At 41.5% G+C, this 22,377-nt stretch overlaps 2 protein-coding genes across 2 annotated transcripts; both read right to left on the minus strand.

The window, feature by feature from the left end:
- Nucleotides 1-18,452: 18,452 nt before the first annotated feature.
- LOC129599711 (uncharacterized) lies at nucleotides 18,453-19,652 on the minus strand. Its single transcript, XM_055498019.1, has one exon. The coding sequence runs from the start codon at nucleotides 19,386-19,388 to the stop codon at nucleotides 19,029-19,031; it is 360 nt and encodes a 119-aa protein (XP_055353994.1). The 5' UTR covers nucleotides 19,389-19,652; the 3' UTR covers nucleotides 18,453-19,028.
- Nucleotides 19,653-21,083: 1,431 nt separating this feature from the next.
- LOC129599722 (uncharacterized) lies at nucleotides 21,084-21,926 on the minus strand. The gene is made up of 2 exons (XM_055498030.1): nucleotides 21,281-21,926; nucleotides 21,084-21,230 (listed from the first exon to the last, which is right to left on the minus strand). The coding sequence occupies exons 1-2, from the start codon at nucleotides 21,800-21,802 to the stop codon at nucleotides 21,084-21,086; spliced, it is 669 nt and encodes a 222-aa protein (XP_055354005.1). The 5' UTR covers nucleotides 21,803-21,926.
- Between the last annotated feature and the right edge of the window lie 451 nt (nucleotides 21,927-22,377).

Below are 22,377 nucleotides of genomic sequence, written 5' to 3' on the forward strand. Positions count from 1 at the left end.
TCGAAACAAAACTGGCAGGACTGTTTGAAAAAAACCGTTAACAATTTCATTGATTTTGGATATATTTTAGCAGCCTTTTTCGTGTTTCTTTTCCTTATAGAAAAACAATTAACATCACAATGCAGTATACCCAATCAGCAAACAACAGTCGCAGGAGGTCTAGGAACAGAGAAAAGCACCTATTTTGGGTAGCCACACTTCAGCGCAATACTGTAGTGCATTACAGTATGCAAAGCTTCACGCACGCAGACATAGTAATCCTAAATTTAAATTGTACCCTTGCCACTCTGCTTTTGACTAAAACTGAAAGGAATAAACAGTTTATGCTGTATGACGTCGTACACTAAAATACTAGAGATGGGCACGGATTATGCCCAAAACTGCGCTAGTGGTATGATTTTACTATCTTTGCACTGCATACTACTTTTACCTGTTTCGGTTAATTTTGATCAAAAAATGTTCCCTGTGATTAGGCCGCTCGTTTCTTCTGTTTGATAACAATCGTTTATACCGAAACCAATACTGCATGTTTGCAAATAGGTAATTAATGGAAAATGTACTGGTGCTCATACTTTTACAGTAATTTACATAACTGAAATATTCATAATGAAGCAATGTAATGCTAATTAGACCTACCCAGTAACACTCCGCAGATTATCATCAGTACTATGGATGAGAAACAATTTCGGACCGGAAAAGAGGCTCTTATAGGGCTATACTCGCTTTTAAACATTACGAGATCAGCAGAGAAAATGACAGTTTAATGAGTGAAACCGCTTTTTTGTTTTGACCATAGAGCACACACTACAGACAAGAATCAGACCCAGCAAGGTGGTAATTACCACCTTGCCTTTATAAAGGCTTAAACGGTATACTAACACTATAGTGTTCGGCATATGTGCACGTAAACTTCGCTGTTTAATATTTAAAAAAAACGGCCTCAGGTATACAAGCATTTTCGCATTAACTGGGTAGCCCCATAAACAACCTTCGCACAATATTCGCATACATTATAATTGTGAGTTAGCTAGGAAATTTTAGGGTGGTAATAATAATTTTAGTCGCACGCTGCATAACACTAACCGATACGCTATAGCCTATAATTAACAACAACCCGCTGCTTATAATTATTATTGTTAGGAATACCATTGTGTTGAAAGCATTCATACTGGTAGCTGAAGCACAGTATGAGTTTCAGATAACATATACAGATACTTTCTAACGTGAGAACACAGGGAAAACGTTTAAATGTGTGAGACTATGAAGGATATAACACCATAACAAAAATAATGGCATTAGCGTTCTGGCATTAGCAGCGAGAGGTGGAATGCTTAAGGGATTTGGCCCGGTACATAGCACCAAATTTGTATACATCCACGGCAACTTTCGCTGTCGCGCTCTCCCGAACACTTTTTTGCATTGCTTTATGATATTTTGTAGCCAAAGAATTCGTATACATAGGCGAAAAAAGCGTTTGTGCGCGCAACGTCCGGTTCGAGAGTTATTAGTGAAATAAAATTCCAAAAGTTTAAACGCGCGGAGGTGTACCAAAAGTCTCGTTATGAACCGATGCTCTTCAAATTTTGCACGAAAACGCACATTACTATGAAGATCGTTTTGGTACCGAACCAGCTTTCTACCATTTTTTTCAAATTTTAAATTAATTTTTAAAATTTTTGAAATTCATTTTAAAATTTGAAAAAAATGGTAGAAAGCTGGTTCGGTACCAAAACGATCGTCATAGTAATGTGCATTTTCGTGCAAAATTTTAAGAGCATCGGTTCATAATGAGACTTTTGGTACACCTCCGCGCGTTTAAACTTTTGGAATTTTATTTCACTAATAACTCTCGAACCGGATGTTGCGCGCGCAAACGGATTTCACGCCTACGTATATAGTCCTTTGGCTACAAAATGTTATAAAGCAATGCAAAAATGTGTTTAGGAGTGCGCGACAGCGAAAGTTGCCGTGCATGTATCCGAATTTGGTACTACAATGTAGGACCAAATGGTCGCATGGCCCCATACCCAGCATTCTGTACGCATGCGGTGCAGTGCACTTGTACGCAACGGATATTTTGAACTCAGTCGTACAGTGCACTGCGCTGCATTCGTACTGAATGTGGAGATGTTGGGTATGCGACCGTTTTGTCCTAAGCTGTATGTACCGGGCCAAATCCCTTAATCGTATGTATACTCGCAGACTGAGAGTAAAAATAAATACCAAACACGGAACACACTCTTGCGACCGAATAACAAACAGCATTAACAAACATTTTGATAGCATTTTATAATCCGCCAGTGACACGATGCGATGCGAACTACAAAGTTGAAAAAACAACTTGATTTTTGCTACTATAGTAGTGCTACATTTGCCGCTGTGACTATACGGTGTGGTAGAGCCAAGTTGATACTGCTCCCTTCTTGAATTTTATTAATTTTAGCCACTGAGCTTGGCCACTTTCTGGACGTTCTTTAGAATGCATACTGTAGGCCTGCTCTGCGGAGGCAGTCTGCGGGCTTCAGGGGACTTCCAGCCAGTAAATCCTGGTGTTTTTTATAGATACATATCATACGTTTACTTTACATATTACGTAGAGGCGAAATCGCACTTCGGCCAACTCGGTGGTAGTGAAAACAGGCAGTGTCTAACCATAGTTTGCAAGCGAAAGTTTACTGACCGTGAGTTTTCCTATACAATGAAAAACTCACGGACCAGACCGGCATATGAGAACGGAACCCAACGGAACCCAACGGAACCCTTGCCCAATACCCACTGTTCGATGCTAACAAAGTTCTTGAGGTGTCGAATGAACAGCTGAAACCGCACAAAGGTTACACTATCCACTAACCAGACCTACTGAGTTACAGGAAACATACTAACCGTCGATCAGGCCTGCAGAGTGAACGGAAGCTGAAGTTTCAGGGAACGGATATTATCTTAGCGTTACTGGCTTAGACCAGATAAGAGCAGAACCGTTATCATTGTCCAGCAGAACGCTAATGCTCCAGCTGTCAAACGAACAGAACTGTGCAGAAGCTGGCATGTCTATCCGCCGACCAATCCTACTAAATAAAAGGAATGGTCGCCATGGTCCGAGATCCTCAATTTACCACCGGCCTTACCAACCCTTACCACAAACAATGTGACCGCGAGGGCTGGTTTTTGTTTTGTTGGTGGCTATTGCCAATAAACAAAAAATTTTAACTATCTAGTACCGGGTAGAACGACATCCCGTGTAAATGCAAACGCCATGAGATGCTTAAAATCTCTGTCAAAAACTTTTTTGGAAACAGTTATCCGGAAACAATCGAAATTCAGAAAGAGCCAACCCACAGGTCATACCAGTGTTTAGGGACTACTAATCAGGGCTACTGCGTAAACGGAAATTACAGGACCCGCCATTGCTGTTACTAATGTTCGGTGATTAGGACAACGTGATCTCTGTTGCTCGTTATTATTACACACTCCTTGCTGCAAATGGAATTATCCTAAAATTCACACTACTGTGTATCTACCGATCAAGCCTACTGGTTACTGAACAAAGGTTCTCGATCAAAATTGGTTTCCTCGTGCCAGTTATTAAGAAGTAGCGAAGCAGGATTATAAACCTACGGGGCCGCTCAACTCGTGAGCGGAGTACCGGCAGGTTCCGGCCAAATCCTTAAATATAAAATTAATACAGTCCAGGTGTTTTAATGTTTAATAAGCTAAATTGCTTAAAACAATTTTCCATGCACTTGGTAACCGATCTGAAGTGATTCTGCACACAGCGCAACAAGATGTGACGATCTTAGTCCCGAGTAAAAATAGGACAGATTTAAAGTTTTAACTGTGTGCACAACGCAAGCAACCACTCTTTCTCTTTGATCGCCCCTGGCAAGGCTATATACATTCTACTCTGTCTCTGGCCAATTAGACTTGTCAAACACTGATTCTCGAACCTTCCCGTTTTTCAACAATTTTCTAGAGTTAAGAGTTTTTCTAACGTCTTACAATCAGTACAATCGATGCACATTTTTCCTACATGTCATGGTGTCACTCGTCACGCATCGTTACTCGACCAGAACACAACACGTCACACATCGCTGTTAGACCCGACCGCGGCCTTCAACCTGCCGGACCATTCCACCGGACCGTAGAGTCTACGGGCGCCAAAAATGTCCTTTTGTTTACACACGGATTTCGAAGACCAAAAACTGAAACTACCGTTTCTTATATGCTACGACTGATATCTGTCGTATACCGCATATAAGAACCGGTCACGGTTTGCTGAACCTGCCGTAAAACTTAGCACCGCTGACCGCTCTCCGATTATTAGTCGTGCTACTAACCATTTTGCTTCACATAAAATGAACCGATCAGCTACAGATATATAACGATGTTTCCTGATTAGATCAAGCTAACTGAAGCAATGAGCAGCGCCTAATCATACAATGTAAAATCATACACACAAACCAGGCTTCAAAAATAAATGAACAAGTATTTTTCAAGGAATTGACTGTAGACCACAAGAGCATCTGAGGCGAAGCCGAAGATGACTCTTGTAGATACATATCATACGTTTAACGGTGATCAAACTGATAGATCTTTCAAGCTCCAACAATTTTTCCACAATTTTAGGAAAAGAAAGTCCACTGGCACGTAGAGAAACCACTAGTGACTTAGTTTTAGAATCAATTTCTTTGGGCATTTTTAGAGATGTCAAAACGAAAACAATTTTATTTTATGCAGAATAAAATTCTGCACATAGAGGCGCCCACCGCATAAAGCGGAGAGTACAGGGAAATTGCGTGTCGAATTTAAATTAGCGTAGTATCAACTTGGCTTTACCACACTGTAGCTGTAGTCACAGCGGCAAATGTAAACATCGTGCATTTAAACTTGTAATGACCTGTAGAAATGGTTTTTAAGTTTATTTCTACGAAGTGTCTCGGGGCAACGGTTTTTATTGGAACTGCAGTACTTTCTACTGGTATTGTTGCCTGGAAATGGAATTCCAGCAATAAAAACACAATATAGCGGAAATCGAAAAATTAAATATCTTTTTTTACCTTTCCTGAAATATGAATGGCCCCTTGGGGGCCGGGGGTATCTTCAAAGCTTTACTTAGTTTGTTCCGCAGAACATTTTATAATTCAAACTGCATTGCTATTCTGGGTCCCAGTTTTGCTCTACTAGCACTAGTAGTACAAAATTTGCCATGAGGAGGTACAATTCAGACTGCATTGCTATTCTGGGTCCCAGTTTTGCTCTACTACCCTAGTACTAGTACGGTAGTACAAAATTTGCCAACATTCTTCGGCGTAATGCACGTTTGCAGACTTCCAGTGACTTATTTACCTGCAACTTGCAGGTACTTGATTTGAAGAAAAAAACCATAATAAGAACGATAACAATTAGATTAATGACCGTCACCTGCTTTCCTTTTAACTGTATTTTATGCTTTTATTGTAATTTTCGAGAAATTCTCATAAAAACTATAGCGTTTGCAACTCATAAAAACGTCTAATAAAACTATAGCGTTTCCTTTTTGGTGTGGTCCTGTTAATGGTAGGACAGGCTCGTATTCTTAAATTTAAATACATGTGGCTTTAGTTTAAAACTTTTTTAGATGGGCATCTTTTACGGCGGTTCAGTATCTGTAATTGTAAATTGAAATCAGTAACAGCACTTCTGTACAGTAAGTATTTAAATCGCAAGTTATTTTAAAGTGTATTTATTACTTACTGTAATGAATAGTAAGAACAATAGTAATGTAGTCGTGCTGATTTATTTCAGCTGCACGTTTAGTTTCCATGACAATGGCCGTCACACACATCAAAATTAATTAATTAATTTATTAATTACTTAATTAAATGTGAACACAAGTAAGTACAGTACTCAGTACTGTACCTGTACATGTACTGAGTATTGCACTGTAATTCATATACCGCCATACAGTGCGGCACGAAAAGGTGTACAGGTTCAGGAACAGCGCAGGGCATACATTTTAAATCCTTAAAATTCGAGAGAACGAATTTCAAGGAGTTTCGGTGCGGAAGTGAATAATTTTATTGAACTTATTTTTAAGGAATTTAGTTTATTTTAAGGAAATCACTATAGGCACCCCCTTACACCCTCGTTTATTATAGGCACCCCTTCTCGCACCCCGTAATTTATAGACACCCTTTTCTGTTTACTAAATAGAAACACCCTGTCAGTGTATTTTATAGGCACCCTTTAATAGCATTTTTCGGGTACAGAATTCGAAAATGATTTCATGTATGTACTGTAGGTGCGTCAGTCTCATACAGATACTCGCATACAGACAGAATCAGGCTCTCCATCCGATTATCGGGCGGTGAGGCTGATTTGCTAACTTAGATCTAATGAGGATGGAATCGTCGGCGGTAATTTTGATGTTTCGTTTCGCAATTGTAATTTCGGATGCCGGTTTTCTGTCGGTTCTTTACGGACACCGGGTGGCCTTCTTGGGTTGTTTTCGGACACCAAAGTTTTTCCTTACCCCCCAGTCTTTGTGGCAGTTTTTAAAGGCGGTGAAAAACGCGTCGATATAGTGGTTCCTTTATATGACACATAAAACAAAGTGCAACTGGTCGACCTTTCCCGTGGGGATCTTGTACAACAACAGCATACAAGCAGTAGTTTTCTACATTACCGTATCTAGGTTCTAACACTACAATTACAGTATAATATGCTAAAGTTTCATAGGGGTGCCTATAAAAACAGGGTGCCCGAAAGAATCAGTTAATAAGATAAGGGTGCCTTTAATTAACGGGGTGCGGAAAAGGGGTGCCTATATAGTAAACAGGGTTTTGGGGTGCCTATAGTGTCACCCTTATTTTAAAGACTAAATATTAAGAACTTCCGGTGGACCGCCCGCTGTGACACCATGATTTGGTTCACATTGAGAAATCTTTCGAAATCTCCTGATTTTTATTTTCGTCAAAGCAGTGGCTACATGTACATCTTTGGTTAAACAATAAAAAAACAATCGAATAATTAAATAATTACGGTAATCGTAGCCCTTTTAAGTTGTAAATGTACTGTCTCGAACCAGATTTGTGCTAGTTCCAATACAAAGGAGCATTCTGCCTGTGCGACGCACAGTAAAAATTTTGAGTTGAGTGAGAAATAGCGCGGAAACAGTAGTGGACAGAAAGATCATTAATTAAAAAAACCTTTCCGACTGGTCAATGAAAATCGCACTGTTTTGCCGAAATGCCGGTCTCCAGATGGCTTAATCATTCTAAAGATATATTTTTGAGGCTCTTAAAATTCATATAAGTCTTTTCATATCGGCTGTCTGTGTCATGGACTGCTTTTTTAATGGAAGTGTGCCGAATCACCAAAACATGGCAACAGAATTTTTGAAATCTGCACTTTTACGAAACCTTTTGCTTTCGCGCACTCCCAGCACTCCCTTGCAATGTTTTATGGCATTTAGGTAATAGCCTAATTTTTGTATACAGTTTGTTTGTTATTTGTACGCGAAACATTCTGTTGAGAATGTCCTTTATGCGCGGAACATATTCGGTTGGGAATATTGGGGAACTAAATTTCTAAAAGGCTAAACACGCACAAAGGTGTTGAAGTCTCATTATTGACCGATACTCTTCAAATTTTGCATGAAAACACATGTTACCATGCAGATCGTTTTTACACCGAATCGGTTTCCAGTTTCCACTATGTTTTCCAAATTTTAAAATAAATGTCAAACATTTAAAAATTATTTTAAAATTAAAATGTGGTAGAAAGCTGACTCGTTGTTCATGAAAAAGGTCCACTGGGTGGGTCTTGACTGTTTGGTCACTGTTTTCTTCAAAAGGCGAAGCGTTCATTCTCCAGCTTTTACTACCTTCGGTTTATTTTATTAATAAAAACTAAGTGTCGAACCTTATCAGACCACTTCTATAACACGCTACGAGTAGGGTTGCCATCACGTCGTCACACACTTTCACAATCACGCCGTCTTCCTGCTCACAATTTTATCACACCGAACAATTGTGGCGTGATAAAATGTGATGAGAGATGGGACGGTGAAGGGATGGGATAAATTCGTATTAGAAATCAAAGGTCAAACGCCGGGCACGTGAACCATAATGCATTGCGCACAGTCAGTGCACGCGTTTCTAATAAATTTCGTGGTAGAGCAGTTCCAGAATAATCGAAAAAATGTAAGTTGCAGTCATTAGCAAATATACTTTGAACATTGAAGGACTTGGTTCACCTGATTTGGTTGCAAAATGTTTGAAAAGGCTCGTAGCGATTTAATCTCGACACTGTAATTTGGCGCTCTTTGACCTTGTAAAATTTTCTGTCAAAATAGACGGGAGACTGGAATGCTGAAGTGGCCAATGTGGCAGATTATGATAAGATACTGTACAGTACTAGTACTTGACGTAATCCGTTTTGACTTTGACCATTTACTTCTTGAAACTACTGCAAATTTCGAAACTGTGAAAACCATCAGATTTTGTTGCGGACAGTTTATGGATTTTAGCTGCAGTTTACTTGTTATACAGATATTTTACAAGTTGCGTCGGTTACTTAATTATCTTACTGCTTACAGGTTTTTCGAAAAAACGTTTCTGATGCATATATAGTTGCAAAGAAATCGCACAACAGAACGTTTTTTTGTCATATGGCTTGCCCTGCTCGATCAGAAGGTCACGAAATTCAATATAAATACTGTATCTCGAGATGCAAAATAATACAGAGTACGGGTATCACTGAAATCGCATCACACGAACGTTTTTATAGATATAAAATTAAAAGGGTGCACCATTTAATTTTATATCTATAAACCCTAACACCCCGGTTTCTATAGCCACTCCCTTTTCGCACCCCGTTAATTATAGACACCCTTTTTTAATTGATTTATTTGTTTTAAGACACCCTGGGCCTTTATAAGCACTTTCTTTTGCAGTTATGTAAGTGATTTTTGCGCAGCTCGTGAAAAGAATTAAGTACTTATTATTATGCATTATGGTGCAAGGTTAACAACAAAGTATTGTACTTTTCTCGTATACTGTACTGTACTGACTGAAAGGTATATAGGTATTAGGTACAGAGTACTGAACTAAAAGTACAGCACTAAACAAACTTTAATATAATAATACTGATTTAGTTAGGTATCAGGTACAGGATGAGTATGACGTATAATTTGTTGTAGAATGCTGCAATAATACAGCCTGGTCACAAGTTCGGACACTTTTCCCAAAAATTACCACAAGTCACCCGTCTAGAATTAAAACCGTATTTTATTTTAGTATAATCAGGCGTATGTGTCCAGCAACTTTTCCATGCAAAGTTTGTACGCTGAAAGCATGCCCAGAATTAGAGTGAGACTGAAACTGGATCGGAACAGCATCGAAAGGCGACTCGACCCATCTGTTCTGGGATGCAGCTCCCATTTCACAATTCGTTTAAAAATTCCACAACTTTCCTTGTCTAGCCTAATTAAATTCATGGTATTGGCCAACCAATTCTCGGACGTGACCTTTGCAGCCTTCCTGCGGGCACCTCGAAAATGTAGGATGACTTTTTTCGGGCGCTCGCCGTACAGCTGTGAGCGGTCGTGAGCGCGTCTGATCGTGATCAAATCTTATTATATACAGAAGATGACTATGCGTCTACCCTTTGTTTTCCATTCCCACAAAATCCCGATCCGTTTCGTACTAACGAATTCCGATTACGGTTTGGGTATCGCTAGATCCGCAATAAAAATTTACACTAGAAAAAATGTTTAAAAAGAAACATAATTACGAACGAAAGTATTTATGCACCTGTCCGAACGAAGGTAGGCTGAATCTGCGATTGCCCACCTGTAGTAGCTCAAAGCGGCACAATATTATAGACTTTCTTTATATGATACTCGTATCTCCTCTAATCCATCCTGCAGTAAAACCTGCTGACAAGTGAGTTGACTGACGAAAACGCTACGTTTACCGGTTTCTAACACCCTTCCAAAAGATATAAGGAAAAGATTTTTCAGACATATTATTATGTTATCTAAGTCGTTAGAAATATTGTAGAAGGTCTCTTATGTATTACTTCTTCGAACTTCTGATCGTGAAGTACGAGTACAAAAAGTTGGTACATGAATGCGTACCTATCAGAAAAGTAAAATGGGTCCCTATAAAAACGAACAATAATGTGTATTTACTCAGTTATTAATACTCGTATATAAGGTGCCACTAAAAAACAGTGTGTTAAAAGGGTGGCTGTAAAAAACGAAGGTGAAAAAGGGTGGCTGTAACGGTTTCCAAATTAAAATGGGTCAGACTGCAAAATATTTAGTAAATATTTAGCAATTAATTAGCAATTTATTAATTAGTTTATTTTGTTTTTTGGTGATGAAAGAAGCAGTACTCGACTACTGATATCGAAGGACCTGAATTTCTGAGTAAATCTAGCAGGAGAGCCATCATACGTTAAATGTCATCGATGAATGTTCGGTAAATCGCGTGACAAACGCACGTGGCAAAACAAAGATTTTGTGACTTTTTGTTGGCAACAATGAAGACTGCTGATTGCTGTTGAAGGTTTTACGAATAATTCATGCAAAAATTAAAATTAATATTGTAAAAATGTCCTTTTATTTTGCAAAAATAATTAATAACCTTTTCATTATAGTACCCGGACCTTTTTATAATTAATTGGGTTGTTCTTATTACTATTACTAATATTACAGAGTATCTTGATAATAGTTTGATAGTGACGTAACATGAATAGGCGGGGCTGTCACACCGTCACCGAAATTCTACCACAAGAGGAAAATATTAGTTTAAAAAATAAAATCTAAAAATAAATATTTTGTGACGTAACATGAATAGGCGGGGCTGTCACACCGTCACCGAAATTCTACCACAAGAGGAAAATATTAATTTAAAAAATAAAATCTAAAAATAAATATTTTTTGACGTAACATGAATAGGCGGGGCTGTCACACTGTCACCGAAATTCTACCACAAGAGGAAAATATTAATTTAAAAATAAAATCTAAAAAAAAATATTTTATGACGTAACATGAATAGGCGAGGCTGTCACACTGTCACCAAATTCTACCACAAAGTGCGCAATATAAAAACTTAGAAATAAATTGAAATATGATCATATTTCAAATCAATATTAATAACCATATTAAATGAATATGAAAATTATATTCAAATTATTATTTTTAAAAAATAAGGAAAATAAAATGTTTTTAGAAACATCCAATTCCATTAAGCAAAACTCCATTAAAAACGAAAACTGCTGCCCCGAGCCTTGAGCTTATTTCTACAGTGTTGAACGCAGGGATTGATTACAGCCTGCGTAAGTGGCGTGTTTGCCGCATCGCTATCGTGCTAGTGCTGTACTTACGATTAATACCGTACCGCATTCATTAACGGAATAAAGCACCAAGTTAAAATGCTTCGGTTCCAGCGTTATTATAGCAGGCATGCTTCTATATTCCAGTGTTGTGCCTTCAGGACGTGCCGCGATTATAGTTTTAATGCGGCTTTTCGCTCTTTTTTTACGGTACGTTGCGCGAACAGCTATGATGCAAAGTTGACCTTTTCAGATTTCACATACCGTTGCACACTTACGCACTTTGTACATGGCCAGTGCTTAACACTTTTCAAAAAACATTGACTACGATGGCAAGAGTTTCGAAGATAAACATTTGACCAACACTGAGGCTACACTCCGAACCCGCATATACGTTGTCCCATTTTATGCGGCATCTTGCCAGGTTTTATCGGGTGCCAGTTGCCAGAACCTTCAGGTTTTATCGCGTGCCATGCCATTGGCAGTGCCACTGGCGGGTGCCACTGCCACGTTTTACCCCCTGTCGTATCTCACTGATCACATAACCCTTGACATTACGGTGATCGTTTGTATTAAAGCGGCTGTTTTCAGTCCAGTTTGGGTCATGAAAGACCCCGTTTCACGCAACAGCCGCCGCGAATAATGACGCAGCGCTCCCTGCGGCCTAAGTCATGGAAATTGCGGGTGGGGTTGCGCCATTGCGGCATTCAGAAGCCAGGAAGGCCGCCTGGATCACCCGACAACGGTATACGATACGAAACGTTACCGTATCCGCTGCAGTTACGAAACGAAAATCGAATCCCCTGCAATTATCCTTTACCAGCGTAGGAAAACTGACTGCTCTAAGGATTGGGTCAGCCAAGTAATAAGAGCTACAAGTCGAAGACAGTACATGCTGTAGTCTGTAGCTGTTGTGTCACGATATAAAAGACAATGTGAGGATGACAGGATGACAGCTGGTTTTTGTGGGAATGTGGGATATTTCAAACATTTTCTTGATATACCTTTTATACGAGGACATAATGTAACACAACAGAAATTCAAATACGACCGTATGAACCTGTCTGTCTGATACTGCAGAAAACGGATGCTAAGTGCTAAAAACAGATGAAAACGTAAAAGAGCACACACTTGAACTCGTTATACATAGCAACCTCTAGGACAAAGGAATTATCCATGCACGGACGGAGCAAACGTCCGGTAATTTGCACCTTTTAATTGAGGGCCGAAAACTTTCGTCATGCACGCGAGGAAGGAATGCGAATGACTGCAATCCAGTAGGCTTTTTCTCCGTAAAATGCACAAATGTAGTTCAGTCGCAATAAACAAAGAACATATTGCACCGTAAAAACTGGTGTAATCATACAAGAAAGGTGTAATTGTATACGATTACACCAGAAGCTCTGGTGTAATCGTATAAGGCATTGAAACGTAGGTTAAGTATCGTTGGGGTTGGATTCGATGGAAATTATCGCACGGTAAAACAGGGTTTCGCTCGAGCTGATTTACCTTTTCACGTACCAGCACCCACCATTAAACTGCAGATGTACTGCGATGGCCTGATTTATCGTCGTCTTCCTGCTGGCGATGTTCGTAACTGCCATCGCAGAAATGGATGACCCCACAGAAGGCCTCCAGGATGCGCCCATTTGGGACTGCAAATTGCAACATAGTCGTCAAATTGTAAACTGTAAATTGAGTTATGAGTCATGGAATTGCGCGCTGACAAGTTAAACTGCTCAGCACCTGACTTCGCACAAGATCGCTCGGTTATCTTTGCGCAGTAAATCCGAATGCCGGCAAGAACCACCATATTGGTGTTAATTTCGCATTTAATTATAGCCTTAATTGAAAGGTATCTAGTGACCTAATCTGAAAGAAACTGCGCGCCACACGGTCGTAGATCAAGGCAAGATTGCGCCATGATCCGAAATCCATCTTGCAATGCAGTCCAAACTGTACGGCCATGCAAACTACAGCGCAGTTTAGCTTTCGCCCTTTGCACACAAGTACCGTGCTCTACATACGTGGCCAGCTGTAAACGCCTGAATAATTAATCACAGTACACTGTGAAACCAAGAAGACGCTCCAGCACTTGTATATTAAGGAAACCTCTGGGCAACCAGCTTACATTTCTTACTTGGATTTGGCGGGGACGGCTGTCGTGGACCTGGTTGTTTTTGTTAACTTTGTCGTATTGAAAGTCGCCCCAACTGTCGTTGAAGGATGCGACACTGCTGCGGCCTGCGTATTGTAATCCCTTGATGATCTTCTAACTGGGCAGTCTATATAAATTAACGTAATATCTCATGTCGCTGCCTGTGAATAAGCTCTCTGATGTACTGTTTAAAACTTTAAACCCAACACCGTGCAATATCTCGGCAGGCGTGGAAGAACGACACCTTACCGCTGGCGACCCAGTACCGGCAGTACGGTAACTTTTCCCGCCTTTTTTGCAGACCTAATATACCTAATGATTTTATTCAAATCAGCTCATTTGAAATAACATCATTATGCAGCAGTACTTGAAACAGCAAAATTAGATAGCTTTAGATTAGAACACGGCCTGAAAATTGGTGCTCTTTAACAAAATGACCTTCAACCTTAACTTCGGTTACTATTCTGTATTAATAAAAAACCTCAAAATAGTATAACTAGTTATACGAGTGCTGTAGATATCTTACCGTAAACTTTAGAGGGAAATTTGTCGTAGACCAGCCAAGTGCACAACTCATGAATGTTGGATGTTTTTGCGCAACGTTTCATTTAAGCAGTCAATAACTTTGTAACGCTAACTGAGTCACAGGAATCTTGCTAACAATTTATGCAGAATTCTGGATGACTGGATAATTTCTCGTTCCAGGTGTTTGTAAGTCATTTTATCGTCTGTAGTGACTCTGCACAATTTTTCAAGGCAAATTAACTTTAATCGAGGTTTTTCTTAGGCATTTCCGTTTCCACAAAAATACGACACTGATCGCAGCGTGTTAGGAAATAACGGTCCTCTACGCCGTAATTATAAGTAAGCAACATGGCTTTGTTGGCTTATGACTACAACAAGTGCGTCCGCGACGAACGAAAGTGTGAACGGGCGCGTTATCGAAGGAGGCGCACCCGGCGATCTCGTCATTGTGCACTTGCTGCAAAGAAGGCGACAGACAGAATTTTCGCAACAGTTGTTCTTAATTGCAGCGCCGCGCTCATGTTTCCTTTCATGTCAAGACGGTCAGGGCATCCGCTAAAACAAACTCAAATATCTAGCCACTAAAACAAGCTCAAATATCTAGTATATCTACATTGACAAGCCGCCATGTGCAAGCGTTTCCGGTTTACGAGGGCTTAGGTATTCACCATGTAGATCTTTCTCGTTGCTGGTAACTTTTCTGAGCTGGATTTTTGGTTACCTTTTTAGCTGACCTTTCTAATTTATCAATGCTTAAGAGGGTATACTTAGCAATAAACATTAATCAAATTCTTCAATATAATCCATGAATATCATGCTTGTTTGAAATTGTCAAGCTGAAAGGTAGAGTGATTCTTTCAGCTCAGAGTGACTTTTTGGGGCAATCAATAAACTGCTGCCAAATGATAGATATCGTTTTTTAGCACACACTAACCATTTTTAGCATGATTAGTGTGTGCTAAAAATCCTTTTTTTAGTGCTTAAAAGGATTAAAACTAATAAAAATCCTTTTATTAGTCTCAATCCTTTTATTAGTGCGACCCCGAAGGCTTTTTTTGTTATGTTGGTGGCTTTTGCAACAGCCTCGTTAACAACAGTTTTAGCGGGGGCTCGCAAACTTTGATCTCTAACTTAGTGTGCAAGATGCTGGGGTCATCGTATAATTTTCCCGTTCCAAAATCCCCACGCACCTGATTTCGCAGGTAGAGCTGTAAAGCATGACGCAAGCTCTATGGAAGATTAATAAATATTTATGGCTTTCAGCACGCGCGGAGATTTAACCGACACGCAGAAGCAGCATGAGCGCAGCCAGATTTCTTTAAATTCCTTGCGCCCTTACTGATGATTATAAGAGTTATCCTAACCGAGACAGCCATTGTCTAAAGTTGGAAATACACTGTCGTAACCCGCGCTACGTGACCGGTGACAGGGAAGAAAGAAAACATTGTCCAGAGGTCATGCGCTCATACCGTTCAGCGCAATCAAGAATTTCCGTTTGGAAAGCAATAAAATTTAACTAATCGTAACCACAGCGGTTTCGTGACTTTACATCCTTTTCCAACCTGAACAGTCGATTGCTCCCTGGAAGCGCTGTATAAGCAACTCCAGTTGAGATGCTTTAAGAGCATCGTTTTAGTATTGACCGTTTTTATTAGCTTTAGCAAAAGAATAACTTGATGTATTTGCTATTTAGATAAGTCTTTGCTTACGCAACAGTTTATTGCATGCTTCTCACGATGTGTCATCCGTGTCGGTCAACGCGAAGAATAATTCTCAAAAGCTAGATAAGTACATACAGCCCTGCCGGGCCAAGTTGGGACAGTTTCTCTCAAAAATTTCCATGAATCGTCCGACACCAAATTAAAACTGATTAAATGTTCAAATGATCCCTACGGGTGTCCAACATCTTTTAGATTTGAGGTTTTTATTCCGGAAGCTTGTTTCGAATTATAGTAAGATAGAAACTAGAGCAGACTAGTTGGAAAATGTGGTTCGACCCATTGATTTTATTAGGTGCTGTCCCATTTAGAATTTGTTTAAAAATTCTTCTGGTGTCATAGTCTCAAACTGGTAACTCTACAAACTGTTCGCGATGCAGTACTCTCGCAAACTGTTCTATATACCAGTCGATTTCAGCCAGGTGTGAGTGACCTTTGCAGTCTGACTGCTGGTACCGGAAAACAGGAGGGTGACCTCCTCTGCATGCTCGCCGTACAGTAGCAGGGAGCCGTATGTAAATTGTTTTGGTAAAATCTCGTTCAGGAAGTTTACAGTGTCGATTTAAGTATCGCTATCCTCACAATAAGCCCGGGGTATTAAGTCCCAGAGAGTTCAAACAGCACCTATAACTTTTTTTATCTGTAGCTTCGTTGGTTTTTTGTTCCACTTATTCAACACAACCATCTCCCGCTCTATGCAACAGATGTCAGTCAAAACATCAAATTCGAATGACGTGATCCATTTGTCATCCCTGGAAAGAATTAGTTCGAGGTTACCACACTATGTGTGCTAGGCAGCCCTGTTCTCCCGAAGATTAGTTATAACATAGTAGTCTATGGGAGCGTTCCCTAATTTCGCACCGACCGCGAGAACCGGTTGTGCACAATTCTTTTGCCAACTTGTGATGGACACCTTTTGGGTCTCTCAATAGATTTACAAAAAGTCCACGAGAAAATATTGATCGGTGAATTTTCTAAAGGGGCAGTTATAAGAACTCTAAAACAGACCATCGGTCCATCGCCCCGCCCCCTAAACCACCGCTTGGCTCGCTACTGGCAGACCCGAACTTATCGGTTTTGACATTTCTGAATTCGCAATAAAAAGTTACACCAATAATGTTAAATGAAAAAAGTAAAAAGATGAATACAAATATTTTATAATTTATTTTATGCAACTGTCCCAACTTGGCCCGGCAGGGCTGTAGGTAGGTACTTGAGAAAGTTTGGTGCAGAAGTCAGAACAAATTTCAAAAAAGTTGAATAAATTTATGTTTAAAAATTAAAAAGCAACTGCGGAATTTCATCATTGGCCGTAAATCAGCAGCTGCGCGCTAATGCGACTGCTCCCGAAGCGAAAATTATACTCATATGTTTCTTACTAGATAAAGTCATATTATAGCGTAAGCGTTTTTAATGCGGAAATCGTTGAAGTCCCTTTTTTTGCATTCGGCAGTACAAACAGCCGCAATTTAATCATCAGGAGTTTTGAATGATTGCTGCCTTTTATTGCAGCCCCAATCCATCAGATACACAATGTGATAATTAGTGTAGGTTAGTAGCGTACTAACAATAACAGAGGCTATTAGCAACTGGCAAAGTACCGGTAAATTGTTTGCCCATTTTATCATTTCGAAACCAAATACAAGCCGGATCTAGATTTAACGGTAGTGACATGCTCTGCAATACTTGTACTCACAATATTGCATACACGACCAACCTGACTCACGTCAGCAGAGTAGAATCTGGACTGACTTGTGGAAGATACACAGAAATATTAATAAGCTCTTATTAATATTACCAACAACACGATCGCGACCAAACACGCAACACCACACACACGAACACACAGGGATCCCGATCAGCCGATGGTCTGGCTGATCCACACGACTTCCGCTAAAGAACTATCTCTAGCTCCCTAACGAAGGTCACACTGACATCCAGATACTCAGAACTAGATTCAAGATGGAATATGCGCGCAGAATCTAGAACCAAGCTAGAATCAAGACTCGTCAAGACTGATTCTGTAGACCAGAATCACCGCTGCATTTGCCCATTCACTCAATGGACGTGTGCCAGCTACACCGTAGCTGCACCGTGCACGTACAACAAAGCCAACTAGCTGTACGAAGATGACGTAATACAGTGCAGTACTGCCCAGATCATGTCAGTAGGTTGTAGATGAAGTTGATTTTGGACCGGGCAGTCCATTCGTCCGAAATCAGTGCTGCCGATCTTGCAGTTGGCTTTCGTTACTTATTGTCCACGGCCGCTGACTGTAATGCCGGAAGCCAACTTGTACGGCCGTTGTTTAAAGTGGACAAAGTCAAAAACCAAATGATACACCGATAACTGCCGGTTATCGTAACATGATAATATCCACCACGTGAGGGTGCACATGGCGGTAACCTGCACGCTGGGTTTCAGGGAAAGGTGATGCCAAGCCTGATCTTGTCAGCATGCAGCCAATCAGCATCGCCGGATATGACAACATGCTACTCTGAATTTCTTTGTGATTTAACTGATAATTACTGCAATGATTCATCAATGCCAAAAATTTACCACAGACAATTTGCATTTTCCTGTTGGCATTTAGACACAACTGTTTTGCTGGCTCACATTTGCATACAATACTGTTCGTAAATCGGATAAAACCGTTTTATTGTAGAACGGAAACCGGTTTATACGTTATTTGACGGACCAAATCACAAATAATTAATTTATCGGCCCATAAACTAACACATTACTCAATTTACTATGACCGCAGAATACAGTTGAGGAATCCATGCACAAGTTACTACATACATACAAATACGTTAGTACATACATAAAAAACTGCTCCTGTGCAATAAATTCTTTGTAAAGACAAATATCCAAAATTTAATTCGTGCGCTTCACCATAAAACATCGGTTTGCTCAGTGTTTTCGTATTGACGGTTTGATGGCCACCACCCGGACAGTATTTTCATGGGCTTGACCCATGTCATAACTGGAGGGATGACTGGGAATCACCAGATCATACAGTCCGGCTTTCTCCACCCGAAACCCGGCATCCTACACTAAACCAGCCAACTCGTCGGCGTGAAACGCGTACCCGATGGGCGACAGTCGCTCCTTCAACACCTCCCAGTATATCTCCCTCCCCACCCATCCCGGCCATTCCATCCCACTCTTCCTCTTTTCCTCGTACTGCCGACAGACTTCCGGCGGACACCAGGCTTTCATCGCCTGCGTTGTGACACAGATCGCTCCCCCGGGAGCCAGCCAGGTGTAGGCCCTTCCGAAGAACTCCCGGAATCCGTCGGGCGAGGTCAAGAAGTGAACCCAGCGTCGGCCATGATCCCGGCGAGACTGTCGGTGGGGAAGTCCAGTTGGGTGGCGTCCCTTGCCACCAAGGTGAGGTTGGCACGTTGCTCCTCGGGAATGCGGCGTTCCACTTCTTCTAGATGAGCGGAAGCAATGTCGTTGGCGATGACGGTGGCGCCGTCTGCCAGCAGGTGTTCGGTGACGATGCCGAAGCCGCAGCCCAGATCGGCGACTGGTTGGCGGGCGCCGTGCATCCGTTTGAGAAAGATCCCGGTGTAGGGATCGATGAGCTCCACGCTCCACCCCATCTGGTTGCGGGTGGTCTGCATCACGCCGTCGATTTTTGTGGGGAGTGTTACCGGCATCTTAAGGAAGGCTCTACTACAACCTGGCTTTCATTAACAGGCAGTATAAGCAGCGGCTACAGATGCCGGTACTGAATATGACACTAATGGTGTATCACGTGCCGCTGTTTCACAATAAATAAGTCTCGATCATCAAGGCACAGGTTGCACAAACAGCGTTCCATGTATACAAGCCGGCAGTGTGCCTGGTTATATGGCTATGACGTATCCTTGTCGAAGATCGCTTCCGGTGAACTATACAGTGTACGATGCATGACAATGAGAACTGCGAAGAACACTTTTTTATAATGTATGGTTTCTGAATGTGTCATCCTGTCAATAAAGCGTTAATGCCGCTTCGTAGAATACACAAATTGCAGACATCCAATTGAACTATGTTTTGATTGGCAGGCCGGATTAGACGGTTGCTTACACGATAGTGGAAAAATAACTACAAAGACTGGCAGGTCGCGTGATCTCTCCGCTGTACGGTGCCATTGCCGACATACCTAAGCCAACTCGTTGTCTGAGTTTATTACCGCAATACATCGAGCCGATCCGTAGATCCACAATAACTCCAGCTTATGACACCGATGTATCCATTATTCCCCACTTGCGGTGATTATAGTATAATTATGCTTGGCAAGCTGGGAACGCTTCGATCGAACAGTAAACTATCGATACATAATGTACAAGTACGTACGGTAGATAGTATTGTAATAAATAAGCAGTACGGTAGATAATAGTGTTATAAACAGATTGACAGTTCCCTAAAAGTATGTAGTCGTAAAGACTGCGCTACGCTCACGCTTTGTGGCGTACTCTACCAATGCCGAACATGGTTTAAATTACGAGTTCCTGAACTGATTAACTCAACGTTTAACTAATACTGGCAGTAAATGAAGCACTCATTGTGTATTCTTTAAATTAATTTGTACTACATTTCACGTGGAGATAATTTGTGCTCGTGCACCGTATCAAGCTGGAACAGCGTCGGTTTAATAAAAGTTTGTAAAACCTGAACTTATGCACCGAACCGGTGTTTTGTGGTGGCTAAACCGGTACCGCCCCGCATGCGGTTTATGGGCGCCTATCTGTAAACTGGCTCGATATTTCAAGACAAGTCACAACCACTCACTAATATGGTTTCACAGCTGCGTTTGTAAACCAGTGGCGCTTCAGCAGGTAAATACCAACAGCTACGGAAGTTCCCGGTACACGAGTTATTGTGTTTACCGTTGCGTGTCGGGTTATGCTTTATGATTGGTGATTATCCGGCAGACAAAACGGAATCACTATAATATGTTTTGTCTGTAGCCTGTCGGTGAAATCAGGTTTCCGAAGTTATAGACGTATAGGACTGACGGTTTCCGTAAACTTGCCGGAAGCCCGTTTTAGTCTAGTTTAAGTTTGAAAATTGATTATGTACGATACACTTCATCTTAACCACTCCGATAACTGTATTTCCGGAGCTTCTATACTGTGACGATTTATTTAAGCGCTGCTAAGCAGAATTAATAATAATCCCTATTTATCCATCGTAGCCACTCAAATGCAGCGGAAAGGAAACAATTTTTCTAAAGTTCGTTTATTAATAAGCACGACGATGTAGGATTATTCAGCATTCAGCGTTAGCATTTGTTTGTCGAACAGCTGAACTTTGCCGAATACATTACATAAATTGAATTGTTGTGTTTGCTGCGCACACTCTTGTTCTCATCGAAACGGCTTAATCGCCACCACTCCTATGGTATTTTGAGATGCCAAGTAGCTGCGATAACTGGCGGGATAACTGGGAATCATGAGATCGTACAACCCGGCTTTCTCCACCAGAAACCCGGCATCTTCCAGCCAGTTCGCGCTCTGGTATACGCGTACGGGCGGGCAAAATCCCAATATCTCTCTCTCCCCACCCATCCCGGCCACTCCATCCCACTCTCCCGGTTCTTCTCATACTCCCGACACACATCCGGGGCACACCAAGCTTTCATCGCATGCACCGTGACGCAAAGTGTTCCCCCGGAAGCCAGCCACGTGTACGCTTTCTGGAAGAACTCGCGGAAGGCGGGCGAGGTCAGGAAGTGCACCCAGCGTCCGGCCATGATCCCGACGAGACTGTCGGCGGGGAAGTCCAGTTGGGTGGCGTCCCTTGCCACCAAGGTGAGGTTGGCGCGTTGCTCATCGGGAATGCGGCGTTTCACTTCCTCGAGGTGGGCCGGGGCGATGTCATTGGCGATGACGGTGGCGCCGTCGGCCAGCAGGTGTTCGGTGACGATGCCGAAGCCGCAGCCCAGATCGGCGACTGGTTGGCGGGCGCCGTGCATCCTTTTGAGAAAGATCCCGGTGTAGGGGTCGACGATCTCCACGCTCCAACCCATCTGGTTGAGGGTAGTCTGCATTACGCCATCCAACTGGGCAGAAGTCAACGCTGACATTATGAGATGGGCTGTGTACGTGAACTTTGCACTGAATAAGCAAACTTATGCTCGGTACCGTTCAAACAGCGGGTGTAAATGCCGAGCGAATCTGACAGTTTAGCTCGCTTTTCGTAGCTGTTATATACCGCAACGTGGACAAATTTAAATCGTGTACAGTAATACATTACTGTTAAATGGTAGCGTAGGAGCCATGGTGCACCTGTCTGTACGACTCTCTGCAATTTAATCGGTCCCTTGCGGCAAGTAAGGCACAGCGCCATGGCCGACATAGAAAACATTCTATGAAATCTAGGCTGCAATTCGTGGAATATATCCTGGCGGTATAATTATCGAATGTATCATTTTCTCAACTATTGTCTGTAAATATCTCGCAGCTATCAATGGCCAACTGTGATTGGCCTGTGGACTAACTGTCAGTTGCCATGTCGTCGTTTGATGCTTCCGTAATTATAGGACTGGCATGTCATATGTTCTGACGCTGCCGTCTGCCATCTTACTCGCCCAAAAGTACCAATAAAACTTCGACCAAAACTCGTTGAAATTTCTCCTCGTGCTTGACCTGGAAAAATGGC

This window comes from Paramacrobiotus metropolitanus, unplaced genomic scaffold, assembly GCF_019649055.1.
Source record: "Paramacrobiotus metropolitanus isolate TYO unplaced genomic scaffold, Prichtersi_v1.0 Parri_scaffold0000153, whole genome shotgun sequence".
Classification (NCBI taxonomy): domain Eukaryota; kingdom Metazoa; phylum Tardigrada; class Eutardigrada; order Parachela; family Macrobiotidae; genus Paramacrobiotus; species Paramacrobiotus metropolitanus.

Bases quoted from the DNA above. Each gene is read 5' to 3' on its own strand.
- LOC129599711 (XM_055498019.1), bottom strand. From the start codon at position 19,388: ATGCCGGTAACACTCCCCACAAAAATCGACGGCGTGATGCAGACCACC.
- LOC129599722 (XM_055498030.1), bottom strand. From the start codon at position 21,802: ATGTCAGCGTTGACTTCTGCCCAGTTGGATGGCGTAATGCAGACTACC. The intron at 21,231-21,280 runs GTGGGGAGAGAG...CGCGTATACCAG, and splicing joins GGATGGAGTGGCCGGGATGG to AGCGCGAACTGGCTGGAAGA.